The 15,851-nt window shown below is 39.9% G+C and overlaps 1 protein-coding gene across 9 annotated transcripts in view; it reads left to right on the top strand.

Annotated features, from left to right (window-relative positions):
- LTBP1 (latent transforming growth factor beta binding protein 1) overlaps positions 1-15,851 on the top strand; it is a 402,670-nt gene that overhangs the window by 303,868 nt on the left and 82,951 nt on the right. For all 9 annotated transcript variants that reach the window (XM_023251973.2, XM_023251970.2, XM_023251968.2 and 6 more), the window contains 3 exons: positions 2,309-2,431; positions 7,736-7,858; positions 10,217-10,339. In XM_023251973.2, the coding sequence (XP_023107741.2) occupies positions 2,309-2,431; positions 7,736-7,858; positions 10,217-10,339 (369 nt within the window). The remainder of the gene's footprint in view (positions 1-2,308; positions 2,432-7,735; positions 7,859-10,216; positions 10,340-15,851) is intronic.

The raw sequence follows: 15,851 nt of genomic DNA, 5'->3' as shown, positions 1-15,851 counted from the left end.
GACAATGAGACAGTTTGGAAGTGCTATTTTTGTTGTCATAGAGTAGGGTCAGTTCAGTAGTAGTAAGTGATTTTGTGAAGGCCAGGTAGAGTACTCACACAGTGCTAATTCGCCGGCTGTTCTCTGTTTGCATGCGAGACGTATGCCTGTGTGCTTGGTTGCTCACACGCTTTTGCCTTATTTTGATAATACAGTAAAACCTTGATTTGCGCGCACGATTCATTCCAGAAACATGCTTGTAATCCAAAGCATACCAAAGTATATCAAAGCAAATTTCAAGAAACAGTAGCTCAGTCATGATCATGTAACATTCAGCATCACGTCCTACTCATATTGCAAGACCTCATTCATTTTATCGAGTTAAGTTGTGCTAGAAATGTTTGCTTGTCTTGCAGAACGCTCACAGAACGAGTTACTTGCAATCCAAGGTTTCACTGTACTCTGTTTCTCGATATCATTGTCGGAAAGCCGTAACCCAGTTTCAATGGAATGTCATGCGAACAAATGCAGTCTGAACTGTGAAATGCTGAATTAGAACGAGATCTGTGTTAATGTGTTTGTGACTCTGCCTTTTAAGAGGGTGGAAAGCTTTACTGCTCTCAGGGTGAGCATTGCCAAATGCAATGGATGGAATCAAGAGCATTTCCCTTCTTATTGTTTGTCTGCCTTGGATTAAGATGCTGTGCGTTATTGACCGCTGTAAAATTAAGCCTAAATCATGATGTGGTGTGTAATTTTAGCACTTAAGTAGTTTAAATTGTTCCCCTTAAGGTTTTGGTTGTCCATGCTACACTGTGTGTCTTCTTACTGGGATTTACGGTGGACTTACCAGAGGTGCTCAAATGCGACATAGAACTCAAGTTTTTCTTTATGAAATAACAATATTCTAGTAGGAGATTAATGAATGCTGAATGAAATCAGTGAACACTTAGATGATTGTTTTCTATATAAATGCTATGTTAGCAAACAATAAAAACAAACATACTCCTAATTCTTCAGTGGTTTCTAGCACTACACTTAACTTGTGTTAATAGAAACAGGTTAAGGGACACCTGAGTGGCTCAGTCAGATAAGCGTCCAACTTTGGTTTGGGTCATGATCTCATGGTTTGTGAGTTTGAGCCCCACATCGGGCCCTGCACTGATGGTGCAGAGCCTGCTTGGGATTTTCTCTCTCTTCCTTTTTCCTCTGCCCCACCCCCCACTTGGTGGCTCATGTGCACACGCTCGCTTGTTCACTCTCTCTCTCAAAATAAAAAAAAAAAAAAAAACTTTAGAAACAGGTTAAAAGGATGGTCTTTGGAGTCAGGCTAACTGGATTCAAATATGAGTCCCCAGTTTCTAACCATGTGGCCTTGGGCAGTCTGTTTGAATTTCTCTGAGACTTGATTCTTTTGTCAGTGAAATGGTTAGCTTGGATGGCTTTTGTGAGGATTAAATAAGCATAAAGCCTTTAGTGCTTTTGTGCAGTAAGTGTTTGGTAAAGATTAGCCATTATTTTATCTGCCTCTGCAGTCTGTACCCTACCTTCAAATTGCCCAGTAGGCTTGTTGGTCCTCTAGATTGATTTTTATAATACTGATTCAATGCCATCTTTGAAAATTGTATCAGAGGTTTTTTCCTCCTTTCTGTTAACAGCTCCTGTGGTTTCTCTAGGTGATGAGTCCTATCCTTTCTTCAGTGAACCCTCCCTTCCTGCCGAACTCATCAGTTCCCTTACTAGACCTTGATACATCTTTGATTCTTTGGAATATTTCATTTTGTAGAGGGTGCTGCTCTAGAACCTCCCTCTCTTCTTCCCTCCCCTGTACAGCAGGCTTTCGCTGAATTCATTCATAGACATCTTCAGTTCCTTTTTTTTAAAATTTTTTTAATATTTACTTATTTTTGAGAGAGAGACAGAGCATGAACGGGGGAGGGTCAGAGAGAGGGAGACACAGAATCTGAAACAGGCTCCAGGCTCTGAGCTGTCAGCACAGAGCCTGACGCGGGGCCCGAACTCACGGACTGTGAGATCATGACCTGAGCCGAAGTCGGATGCTCAACCGACTGAGCCACCCAGGCGCCCCTCTTCAGTTCCTTTTTTGAGTTACTTTGCAGAAAGTAAATTAAGGCGTGGAACTATCCCACATGTTGTTCACACCGGAGCTGCCTTTCCTCCTTTGGGCTAATTTGAAAGCTTGTCTTAAAGAATCTGTCCTTTGAAGATGGACTATTTCTATTTTTAGCCAAATTCAACTTTATTTATGTTTTATTTCTTTTTTTCTCTCTTTGTGTTTTTTTTCCCCCCCTTATGCAACATTCTTCAGATGTGGATGAGTGTCTGGACCCACAGATCTGCACAAATGGTACTTGCTCGAACCTCGAAGGCTCCTATATGTGTTCATGCCACAAGGGCTACAGCCCAACCCCAGACCACAAGCACTGTAAAGGTAAATACTCTGATAGAATTTCTTACTTTTATTTGAACTGCATTTAAGAATCTGTTCGAGTAACTAGCTGAGAAAAGGGAACCAAAAAAAAAAAGGAATTACGCTGCCTGTCATGTATTTTAAGTGAGCTACTTGGAGCACATTTTTGTTGGTATCTTTGAAAGTGACTCCTCACTGTGGTTACATACAGACCATATGTACTTAGATAAAGGAAAACAGCTTAGTTTTAGAGAGCATCTATAAGCCACAGGTCAATTTTTCATTTCTTGTGGTTATAAAAACTATAGTTGCACATTTCTGTGAATATACTAAAAACCATTGAATTGTACACTTTAGATGAATTATGTGGTGGTGAATTATATCTCAACAAAATTGCTATTGAAAACCTTCATTGTAGAAAATCGAGCAAAGAGAAAAGTAAAACAAAAATTTTCTCAGTCTCATTCATGCATAGTCCTATCTCACAGATATTTTCTATCACTTTATTTTTAATGTGCAATTTTGTAAGTTTTGTCACTTAATAGTGTATACATCATGAGCATTTTATATATTATTAATAACTTTACAGACATTATTTTTAAAAGCTGCTTAATAGTGCAGTGTGTTACTATTTCAGCACTTTCTTGCTGCTTGTGTGTTGAACAACCATAATTTTTTTTCCACCTTCTCATTATGTAAAAAAAAAAAAAAGATCATTTATTTATTTATAAATGTGGAATAATTGGATAAAACATCTTTAATGTTTTTTATTATTTTGATAGAATGCTAATTTCTAATTTTTTTTAAAAATTTTTTTTTTTCAACGTTTATTTATTTTTGGGACAGAGAGAGACAGAGCATGAACGGGGGAGGGGCAGAGAGAGAGAGAGACACAGAATCGGAAACAGGCTCCAGGCTCTGAGCCATCAGCCCAGAGCCTGACGCGGGGCTCGAACTCACGGACCGCGAGATCGTGACCTGGCTGAAGTCGGACGCTTAACCGACTGCGCCACCCAGGCGCCCCTAATTTCTAATTTTAAAAATATATTTTTTAATTCTAAAAGATTGAGTATTTATTATATATGCTTATTTCTGTTAATTTCCTGGAGACTTCTAATTATTACAACATTTATTTCATATTGCAACATGTATTTTGCAGATTGTTTTCTTGTGTAAATTTATGTTACTATCTGTTCCTATTTATCAGGTTTTTAAATCACCATATATGAACACTTTATATAAAGCACGTGTGTAAATCTACGTACCTGTGTCTTTGTATTACAAATACACTTTTTTATGGCATATTGTTGTAATTTGTCCAAAGTTTCTCTAATTTCCTCTGCATAATTCTTTTTTTAAGTTTAATTTTTTTTCTGTGGTCAAATCTGTGGATGGTTTCCTTCTGCTTCTGCTTTATACCTACAAGCATGCTCTTTCAAGGGGAGGAAAGGAAGAAATTCGTGAAGTTTTTCTTCTTTCTGAAGTGTCTCACTGAGAGTGAAGGATGTGGGGTGGGGATTAACTTCTCACTATGGTAGGTAGTAGTAAACAGGTATCTTACTCTCTTGTAAGAATAGTAGCCTCTCCGCTGGCAGGAGCAGATTCCCAGACCTCTGGATTGGGTAGCTGACCCCTTACATGCAGGGGAACACCAGTCACTCCCAGTGGAGCATGTAGGGGGGCCTCATCTCCCTTCCCTCCAGGTCCTTTTCCTGCTGGCCCATGTCCACAGTCTTCCTACCAAGTTCTTCTGGTGATTTGCTCTGCACCCTTGGATACATTAAACTTGGATTTCCAGGGGCGCCTGGGTGGCGCAGTCGGTTAAGCGTCCGACTTCAGCCAGGTCACGATCTCGCGGTCCGTGAGTTCGAGCCCCGCGTCAGGCTCTGGGCTGATGGCTCGGAGCCTGGAGCCTGTTTCCGATTCTGTGTCTCCCTCTCTCTCTGCCCCTCCCCCGTTCATGCTCTGTCTCTCTCTGTCCCAAAAATAAATAAAAAAACGTTGAAAAAAAAATTTAAACTTGGATTTCCAGATCTCCTATCATCTCTAAAATTCGGGGATTGGGTTTTTTAGAGGGATAACGCTCCAAGGAGACACATGTTGGGTGAATGGCTCGTTACCACTTTCTTACGCTTGGCTGCTGTCATCCCAGATGATCCTGCCCCGCTCTAGTAAGGCTTCCCAGCGCCCCAGAATTCCCACCATCGGCTGATGGCAGCCATAGAAACACTCATTTTCCGCTCTGTGTGGCGCTCTCCTGGGCTGCTGCAAAAGCTTCTCTTCATCCTTCCCTTCTTTCCTTCCGGGTATATCAAGGAACCCGCATGTTCCAGGCACTGTGTTCAAATGCAGATGCTGAGAGGTTTTAATCTCTCAAAGCACTTTTTTTTTTTAATTTTTTTTTTCAACGTTTATTTATTTTTCGGACAGAAAGAGACAGAGCATGAACGGGGGAGGGGCAGAGAGAGAGGGAGACACAGAATCGGAAACAGGCTCCAGGCTCTGAGCCATCAGCCCAGAGCACGACGCGGGGCTCGAACTCACGGACCGCGAGATCGTGACCTGGCTGAAGTCGGACGCTTAACCAACTGCGCCACCCAGGCGCCCCTCAAAGCACTTTTATTGGCTGGAAAAGACGCAAACCTACTACTATAATAGATAGAGGACCACATGATGAAGTTAACATTATCAGTGATGTATTAAAAAAAAAAAAAAAAAAAACCCTGTGAAATCCAAATGAAGTCTGGAGCTTAGTTTAAAAAGGAGGATTGTAGTGTATCAAACCCTCATTCAGTCACTCAGAAGCTGTGTGGGCTTGGATAAGTTTTCTTAATTTGCTAAGCCTTCCTTACTCATCTGCAAAAAGGCAACAATAATGGTACTTACTCAGGTGATGTGAGGATTGCGTGTGATAATACAGAAACAGAGCTTATATGGGGAGAAGGAGATTATGTCGGGACAGAGAGTGACATGTAGTTGACGTTGTTATGCACCACATTAAAGGTGTGTACAAGGCTCTGTTAAAGCCAAGAAGTCTGTGGCTAATCCTGTGTGCACACTTCTGGGAAAGCTTCACGGAGGTGCTGCTGTTCACCCTTGGTCTGAAAATTTTGAATATGGAGGGGAGAAGAACTTAGGAGGAAGAGAAAGCAACACATAATCAAAGGTTGGAGGTGTGAACGGGCTATTCTCTCCACGTGGCATTTAACCTTGGCCCCTATTCCAGTTTTCCTTTGCATTATGGTCTGGAATAGGATCAGGCAAGATCCCCATCTTCTGCTCTGGAAACCTGCATATGGACTAATTATTTTCCTTACTCCCAGTCAAAGCCTACCCTTTTTATAATAATAAATCGCATAACATCCTTTTTCCTCTAATAATTTCATAGTCTTTCCCAAACTACATCAGCTCAAAGATGTAAATTCTTCCCAGATCTTAAATCTATCCTTTTTCCGGGGCGCCTGGGTGGCTCAGTTGGTTAAGTGTCTGACTTCGGCTCAGGTCATGATCTCATGGTTTGTGGGTTCGAGCCCCACATCGGGCTCTGTGCTGACAGCTCAGAGCCTGGAGCCTGCTTCGGATTCTGTGTCACTGCCTCTCTCTCTGCCCCTCCCCTGCTTGTGCTCTCTTGCTCTCTCTCTTTCTCTTTCACTCTGTCTCTCAAAATAAATAAATATTAAAAAAATGAAAAATCTGTCCCTTTTCCAATATTGCAACAACTGCCAATTTCACCTTAGTGCTAAATATTAACTTTGTTTTCATGTCGCTAAAGGTCCTGAAAACTTTTTTTCAGGTTGTAAGCATATCATCTAGTATATTAAATCAGTATTTGTTTCTTTATATCTTTTGTGTATCTGTGTCTTTGTTATCTCTTTATACATTTAAGCACTGTATGTCTTAAATTTATAAATACCTAGGGATAGTCTCTGTTTTAACTCTGGGCTGGATTTGTCATAATAATATGTTTAAAAAGCCCCTTAAAGAAATCATGCTTGGTGAAAATGATACTTTCTATTTATCTTTTGGCACAAGAGAGAGAAGACTTTTGTCCTGCATGCCTATTTTATTAGAAAGCGTTCTTTTGTCATAGGAATTTTGTGCCTCATCAGAAAAGAAAAAGGGGTTCCCCCTTGGTCATCTTAAAGACCCAAAGATCACCTTATTCAAGATAACTGGATTACCTCAAGTTGTTCCAAATGTGTGTGTCATTACTTAAAATGAATTACTTCTGACAGTATTCCCAACATAAATGAGTAACTTATGTAAGATGTCTGCTTGGACAGTGCTTAGAATGGACGGTATATTTTCGCTGCAGACATCTTCACATGGGAATGCTTAATTTGTCATCTTCTTTGAGAAAGTCAGAAAGAGTCCAAGGCACTAAAAATGTTGTCAGACGTTACATGAGATCCAACAGGCTACACGAGCTGTTGTTGGTCTTAAGATCTTAAGCTGACATCTCAAGTATTTAATTGAATGTGCTGAAAGAAAATATGGTGTAGGCTGTTCTTTGCTGTCGACCCCTCCTAAAGCTAATAGACTTAGAGCATTTGGAAAGGTAGAAAATAATTCTTCAAATGAAATTCAGCTCGCTTATTTCGTTTCTCTGTTGGCAGTCAGGACTTACTGTGTTGTGATGCCTTTTATTTATAAATAAGTGAAACAAAAATTGCTAGTAAAGTTAATTTCTCTTAAAAAATTAAAAATGAATTCATGAGGTCCTATTACAGTAATAGTGTTGGGAGCTATTTCAGGAAACATGGGATAATCTGACACCTTGCTTCTATCAGGATATAATTCAAAAGATTAATGCCGCATGACAGGATAAGAAATACAACTTTGATCAGGAAACAGATAATTGTTAGTACTACTTGAGGGGAAGGATTGCAACAAATGGAATTCTCCTGGCAAAAACTTTCAGATGCATTTTAAATAATAAGATATTTTTAGGGGTGCTTGGGTGGCTCAATCGGCTAAGCGTCCGACTTTGGCTCAAGTCATGATCTCACAGTTCATGGGTTCCAGCCCTGTGTTGGGCTCTGTGCTGACTGCTCAGAGCCTGGAGCCTGCTTTGGATTTTGTGTCTCCCTCCCTCTCTGCCCCTCTCCCACTGTACGCACTCTGACGCGCACTCACTCGTTTGCCCTCTCTCAAAAATAAATAAGTAAACGTTTAAAAAATTTAAAAAAAATAATATATTTTTAGAAGAAAACAGTAGTTAGACATTGATCTTTAGGACGTGGTCTTATAGCTTGATTTGTAGTCTCAGAGTTTCGATAAGATAGAGACCTAATTTAAAAAAATTGTCCTTGTTTATATTTACAGATACTGACGAGTGTCAGCAGGGGAATCTGTGCATAAATGGGCAGTGCAAGAACACTGAGGGCTCCTTCCAGTGTACCTGTGGGCAGGGCTACCAGCTGTCAGCAGCAAAAGACCAGTGTGAAGGTAGGAGTGTGGTTACGTGACCTACTGTGATTTTAGTTAGAGGCACCTGCCCTGAAAAAAGTGTCCTCCGTGAAGTGAGTGTGTCTTTCAGAAACAACCTGGATGATTGCTTAATGGTGCAAGAAAGCAAGGGACCTCAGCTTAAGTCAGAAAAGTCAATAGCACAGGATGGAAAAGGGCTAAATTTGAAAAAAAGGTATTTGTGAGCAGTGGCTGAGCATTAATATTAGGAAGGAAAATTTTTGCTCTCTGTGTAATTCCTTACTGCAGAAAATCAGTTCCATTAAATTCATTTGTAAATTTTACCTACTAGGATTTCAGCAATTAGAATGTTACTATATCAGCCCAGTATTAGGCTGTGGAATGTTAATGACCTTAGTTTTTGTGTGTAGTCAGCTTTTCACCATTTTTCCTTTTTAAAAAAATTTTTACCGAACAAGAATTTTCAGCAAGATTGCAATAAGTAGCATCCCCCTCATATCACTGATAAGGTTTGTGAAATAAATCCTGTTCCCACCAGTGATAGTATTTTGGACCTTGCTGTGGTTGACCTTAGAGTAAAAGTATATGTATTTCATTGAACCTCATGCAGAATCACTTTACTTCTCAATAAGTATATGCTTCCTGAGATTGAAGATATTTATGGTTTCACCTGTGACAAGTATCAAGTGTCTCGAGTTTTTGAAAAGAAAGATCATTTGAATTTCATTTAAGAACAGAATACACACTCTACAAGGCCAATTTGTTTCTTATAAGGAAACAAATCCTATCCATGTCTATATGTAAACTTTGAATAGTGAGTACCAATATCTCTTGGGATGCTATTATAAAAGACAATATGTGATGGTCCTATAACGAGATCTACCAGTATTATCAGAACAGTCCCCAATTTTCCCCTTCTTGAACATGGAAAGACATTACAATACCCAGTCTAGAAGAGAAGAACACACACAAGCATATCCATGTACACAGATAAATTAAAAAACTTCTTCTGGATTCTGCAAGTCTATCTCAAAGTATTTAAACTTTACTTTGTGACTTTTGACCTTAATTGTTAATTAGCCAAGCATTTATCAAATGTCCATCATGCATAAAATACTACAAATGTATATATAATAAGAGAAACCTACAGATAAGGTAATCAGGCTATCCTATTCAGCATCCCTTATTTTGAAGAGCCTGTGATGTCAGTACCAAAAATAAGTCAGACACATGCAAAACCACCCACCAGATTATCCATCGGGGAAAACCGATTTTAGGTGCTAAAATGCCATGGTAGTCCAACTGATGCTGTAAGCAGAGTGAGGAGAGCAGAGTTGTGAGGGGTCGCTGTGAAACTGATGTTTTTGTTGACTCTTCTAGAATCACATTGCCAGCAGTAGATAAATGTGCTCAGATGTGAGGAACAAAGTCTGTTAACAGCAACATGAATTAATGCCTGTTCACTGTAAAACACTAGATCATTTAAGTAATAAAGGATGTGGTAGACATAGTCCCTGCCCTCAAGAAACTTAAAATCTAAGGGTAAGATAGCTGAATACGTGTAATGTATCATTGTGTCTTCTATTGTGTGGATAGGACACGAGTGTGCTTTAGCCTGAGCTCAGGGTTGAGGTTACAAAACAAATCATCTCTAAGCTGAGGATATGTGGGTTAAGGAAGAGAGAGATTCAGTGGCAAGTAGATATCAGATTGGCTGAGAGGAGGGAAGGGCCATTAGATTTGGCCAGCAAATCATTCAGAGAGAGAGAGGGAGAGAGGGAAAGGAAAGAAAAACTAGGGAAGTCTAATTGCTAGGGGGCTGACAGGTATATCCGTGAAAAAGAAATGAAGACATTCATTGACTTGACACTTCGGCAAACTTCTCCTGTACAGGAGACCATGAATATGTGGACATGAATATGTGTACATGTATATGTACACATACAGTACATGAATATGTGATGCTATTTTCCAGGAAAACTTTGTTTACAGTAGTAGGAAGTGGGCTGTAGTTTGCTGACCTCTGCTTTAGATTATTATAGGCATAAATGCTTTTAAACTCAAGAGTGTTCTATTTGAACCTGTACAAGAGACTCAGGAAGCTTCATTCAGGTTTATAGATAACAGCAAAGCATTTGCCACCCATCAGTAAATATTGGGATGAATATGTGCAGATTCTTAGCTCACAGGTTAAGATTTTAAGTTCATCTGGATTTTTCCTACTGGAGGATTCATGACCTTTTATTAGAGATCAGTTTAATGAAGAGGCTAAATTAATTATAAACTAGATAGTTTATAGACCTTTTTTTACATGCATGATTAAAAATATTTTTAAAGCACCACTTCTACCGTTTCTTTTTACCCTCTGGTTCCTAGATATTGATGAATGTCAGCATCATCATCTCTGCAGTAATGGACAGTGCAGGAACACAGAGGGCTCCTTCCTCTGTGTTTGTGACCAGGGTTACAGAGCATCCACCCTTGGAGACCACTGTGAAGGTGAGAACTGATCTTGATTGCAGAGTCCTAGAGAGATCTGGACATCATCCTGGCTTCTCTTCTTGAATCCAACCTTTGGACTTCACAGTTGAGGACATTAGGTCCCTGGAAAAACATTTGCCTCATGGTCACACAAATAATGAAAAGAAGCTGGTAGAATGCAGGCTTTCCTTGTACTGCTTAGAACTGTTTTCTAGAAGAATTATGCCAACTAAAGGAGTAAAGAATTGAATTAGCCTTAGCTTCTCTCAGCTTTAGATGGTTTCTCCTGGGTATATAGTTCTGAACGGTAACACCTTGTGTATGTAGGTCCAGCATCCAAATAAGTAAACACAAATTAATTTTCTAGATTCCTGAAAAGTTTTTAAGAGCTAAAGTTTAATTCAGTTTTGAGCATTTTGCCTAAATAGGTCTAAAAGATACGCCAGGTATACAGCATGGTGTAATTGTTAACTACCTACTACACCACTGCCTGGCCTTGCCTCAGAACCCCTGGGGTGGTCTGGGCTGCAGGGCTGGTCTGTCACCAGCCTGTTCACATGTGAATTGTCTCTGCTCACTGTCTACCCAACTAACCATTTTTTCCCAATTTACCCTCTGTTGTACTGCAAGTAAGCCCTGTCAGTTGTGAAACCAGGAATGTGAGCTTGGCAGGGTTGTGTCTCACATGGAGAGTTAGAGTTGTGAGTGAGGGTCTGAACCCCACTCTGGCGAGAAGCACATGAGGTTTTTAGTGAGTGGTTTGTGACTTGTACACATGTGACATATTTGTGGCACAGTGTGTCATACATTGAAAAATGGCTATGATAGCTTTCTCATTTGTCAGTCCCTGTTGGTTGGGAAAGATCCGTTATACTTTATAGCCTCCTGTTTTACTAACCAAAGAACTTTGTGCCAGCATGGACAACCTTTCTGGAGGGCAGTTGGGGCCAGTTTCAGAGGCCCTAAGATGTTGTTACTGCTGAATCAGCAAATCATCTAGGATTTGATCTTAAGATAATGGTGTTCTTTAAAGGGCTGATAACTCCAGTGAAAAGTTGTAATTAACATACCTCTTGATAAATAGTCAAACAAGTGACAAACCAAAGTAATGAAATTTGCTTGAGAAATCAGGTATTGGGAACTCCAGCACATATGGGTGGTTCAACATGGTGGCTTTCCAAGGTGGGAGAAGAGGGCGTGTAGCTGGGAGCTAGTCATGAACAACCTCTTCCAGAAATAAGTATGTGACAAGGCACATGCTAAGGCATTGAAAACGTAAATTGACCCCCAGTATCTCTCCTGCCCAAATCTCTGACCTGGCCAAGAGGGTAACCAGGCCATTGATTGGTCCTCAGTAGAAGGCATGCTCCTTTTTTTTGGCTGTTTTCATGTGTAACCGTCTCATCAGAAGTCCGGAATTTTTATTCTATCAACATCAGTTGTGTGAAAAGCCAAACAAAAGCTTTTTAGCCAATTTGCTCATCATTGTTAATATATATTCAATAAGAAAGTTTCTTTTGGAGTATATAATCAGTCCTTTTTCTCTTAAAGTCAGGGCTCATTTCCCTAGTGTTCTAGGTTATAAATAGGACTGGAGTCCATTCAACTAATTCAGTGCTCCCTTTGAAACTATAATAGCACTTCAGCCTGCTAATTCTCAACTAGTGGTGTTTCTGACCCTCCCCAGTGTTATGTAGCTGTAATTAACTGAGCTGTTAAAGTTCACACCCCTCTCACAGCTGTGGGAGGAAGAACCGTCTTTCTTGTTGGCTTTTGTATTTACATGTGTAACTTTCCTCTAATAACTCTGGCAAGGGCCTTGTTTTCTTGCAGTGTTACCCTACAATTCTGCTCGCCTTCTCGCAGAGTCAGAATCCCAAGGATTGTGCTAATTTCTGTGTGTTACTTACTCCAGCATGCTCGGTAGCCACTCAGTCTGTGAAGGGTGGCCTCAGCTGTCCCGGTCATTAGAGGCCTTGGCATTGCAGCCATCGAAGGCTCTGCCTTGGACATGTTCCCCTTCTAGATACAGTCTCTCCTTCCATACCTCCCTTAGCATCTTCCTTACCCTGTCACAGTCTTTGCTCCATGCTAGTCCCTTGCAAAACCTGAGACCGATACAGGATTCACTCTTTCTGTGGCCCGTCTCTCTCGGTCTTTTCCTTGTGGACCAATCCAAAAAGGTGAGGAGAAGTGCTAGTATTTGTTTCCTATGACACTTCATTCCAAGTCAGAAATCACTCATGTTTTCATGTATGCATTCATTCAACAAATACCTGAGTGCCAGTTTGTGCCAGGTACTGACCTGGGTACAGGATATACAGCAATAAACCAAACAGTCAATTTCTGCCTTTGTGGAGCTAACCTTCTAGTGAGGGAGTTAACGATGCACATGATAAACAAGTAAAACATATAGTTCATTAAGTGGCAGTAAACACTATGGAGGAAAATAAAGGAGGGTATACAGGGAGTGTGGAGGGAGGGGGGTGATCTTACAGAGGCAAGCAGAAGTTTCTTTGAGATAATGGCATTTGATTATTTATTGGAAGACCATTCCGTTCAAAGGACTAGCAGATGCAAAGGCACTGAGAAATAGGCTTTGTAGAAGAGACTAGGAGTTTAACTTGCGCACTTTAAGTTTGGGATGTCTATAATGAGTATCCGAATGAAGATCTCTGAAAGGCAGTTGGAACTGTGCATGTGGAATTCAGGGGTGAGTCCTGGGTTTGGAATCATTAACATGTATAGAGATAGTGTTTAAGCCATAAAATTGGAAGACATCACCAAGGGAGTGAGTATGGCTAGAAGAGAGAAGGGGTCCAAAGATGGAGTCCTGGCCTTTCATTTATAAGTGAGGAGGAGAATAGGAATTAGCAAAGGGGATTGAGAACATGTGGCAGGAGAGGAAAGAGGAAAATCAAAATCTAAGAGAAGAAAACACTTCAGAGATTAGGGAGTCGTGAACTTTGACATGAATGTTTGACACATATTGCTGCTGGGGAAGATGTAGGCCAGGACTGACGATGGGATTTAACAGGGTAGAGAGTCCTGGTGATTTTGACCAATGCAAAGGATTGAGGATTTAGCAGTGAAGGAGTAACCAAGATTAACTCTTGTTTCCTTAAAGCCTCTTGCTCAAATCCTAGAAGGGCTCTGTCTATCTTTCGTGCCACCCTAGGTGGTGTTGCAGGACAATCCCGTGTTGGGCTCTTTTAACATTCAACCTACCTTTTTTTTCTTTTTTTTTTTTTTTTTGCTCTTTGAAGATCTGTATTCAGGTCTGAAAAAAATTTAGATTAAATCAGACTCTAATGCACTGAGTTTTCAAATCTACACAGTTATTTATAAACACGAGATATTGTTTCTTTTTCTCACATGTTATTTCTCTTAGATTTTGAAAAATGCATGAACATGAAATTATTTTAAAGTAGTGTGAACAAAGCTGATATGCTTCCATTATGCTATGGCAAACATCTAGGTAATGGAGTATTTCTCTTGTTGATGAAATGCATGTTCTCAGGACTCTCCTTCATCTTTTTTGAATTGGGATTTTTTCACATAATGCTGATAATCAAATATGCCTTTCCTTGGTTATCTCAGTTTCCTACAGAACACAGAAAGGTAAATCACAAAACCAACCATCTACTCAGCACTCATTAGAATAGCTGTAGAGCTGTTAGGATAAATATGGAAACCTGGAGCTCTTACGCCTGCCTTGGGAATGTAAAGTGGTGTAGCCACCTTAGGAGGCTGTTTTATCACAAGTAAACTTACTCTGTGACCCAGCTACTCTACCCCTAGGAATTTACTCAAGGAAAAAATGAAAGCTTCTGGTTACACATAGACGTACACATGAATGTTTATCAAAACTTTATTCATAATAGCCACACTGTAAACAGTTCAGCTACTCATCCTAAGTAAATGGGTCAACGAATTGCAGCACCTTCATATGGCACAGTACTAAGCAATAAAGAAGAGAGAGCTGTTGGTACACACAGTAACTTAGATCAATCTCAAAGACACTGTGCTGATCAGAGGAAGCCACACAGAAAAAGGGCACAAGGAAATTTTTAGGGTGATGGAAATGCCTACACCTTTTTTTTTTTTTCCTATGGCTGGTCCAGTTGATTCATTTAATGCATATTTTAAGGCAAAGATTCATAGTAGACTAGCATTTATCCCCATTTGGCACAGTCATTATTGAAAATAAATCAGAGATTTGGGGCTTATAAATTATTTTCATAGAATTTATATCTAAAAGCCTATTCTCAATTAGAAATCTTTTAGAAATCTTGATTTAGCAAGGGTCAGTTCGCTGGTGAACAAAATATTCTGTGGCGTATTCACATTTCATGGGGACACTTATGCCTGCATATGCTCTTACCTGTCTCGTGCATAATTTTCTTTTAGTGTCTCTTCCATGGCAGTTGTAACACCCAAGGCATTAGATGAATTATGAATGGAAATTTTAAGGTCAGACTGGCAAAAGAGTCAAAGGGAAATGTCACAAGCCTTATGTCTGTAACTACAGAATAGCATTCTTACAGAGATCTCTCACAGTTCCTTAAAAAATGATTGCATTTTGCAATGATAGAAGAATCCAACAGTGATCCCAGCAGATGTAAACCAATACAGAAATGCCTGTACCTTGATTCCGACCGTGGTCACAAGAATGTATCTACATTTGTCAAAAGTCATCGAACTGGATTCTTAAAATTAGATGCACGTATTGTATATAAGTTATACGTCAGTGAAGTCGGAAAAACACACTAAAGAAGAAGTGATAACCCACTTCAGTTTTGACAAAGTCACATCGGCTGGGTTTTATTTTTAGGATCAGGATTCAGAAACATTTTGATCTAGGGGAAGCATAAAACAAGTATAACTTGTTTTTCTTTTGGTGGAATAAAATTATAAGCTGCTTTCTTATTTCTCTTTTATTTGACTCACGAATGGTACAGGAGCCAGTTAAGTGGATTGGGTTCTATGAGGAAAATTTAAGCTGGTGTGCCAGCATTTTGAACGAGACAGCGAGGGAGGTTGAGACTACAGCGGTCTCCATGTTCACTTCTTCCTGGAACTTCTCATGCATTTTCACAGCAATCATAATTATTTGCAAGAAATGCCATCCTATGCCAGAATTCTGAGAAAACAAAGACGTTTTTGTTCCTCAGCTTTCTGCAGTGCTAATAATTGAAATCCTGCACAGACAACAGAAGAGGGAGTCATGGACTGTGTTAGGGATAATGAGCTCTGACTGGAAGTAAATGTGGTAATAAACAGCCCTCTTGAAAGATCTGCCCAGCATTCATGCCATGAGGGGGGTCATTAATTGTCTCACACGCTCACAGTCAGAACTCATTATTGGTAACGTAAACCATGTTTAGTTGCACATATGCTATAAATACATACATTTAAAGAATCCAGTCAACCTCAAACCTATTGGTGATAGCTGCTGAGTAAGTGGCTTCAGTGAAGCTTTTGATCTTGCTGATTCCCTTTCCCTCCAAAATCTCCTCTTCTTCCCCTC

The sequence above is a fragment of the Felis catus genome, chromosome A3, assembly GCF_018350175.1.
Source record: "Felis catus isolate Fca126 chromosome A3, F.catus_Fca126_mat1.0, whole genome shotgun sequence".
In the NCBI taxonomy this organism is placed as follows: domain Eukaryota; kingdom Metazoa; phylum Chordata; class Mammalia; order Carnivora; family Felidae; genus Felis; species Felis catus.
Note: the sequence above shows the minus strand (reverse complement) of the source record. Positions and strands in the feature narration are given on the sequence as shown.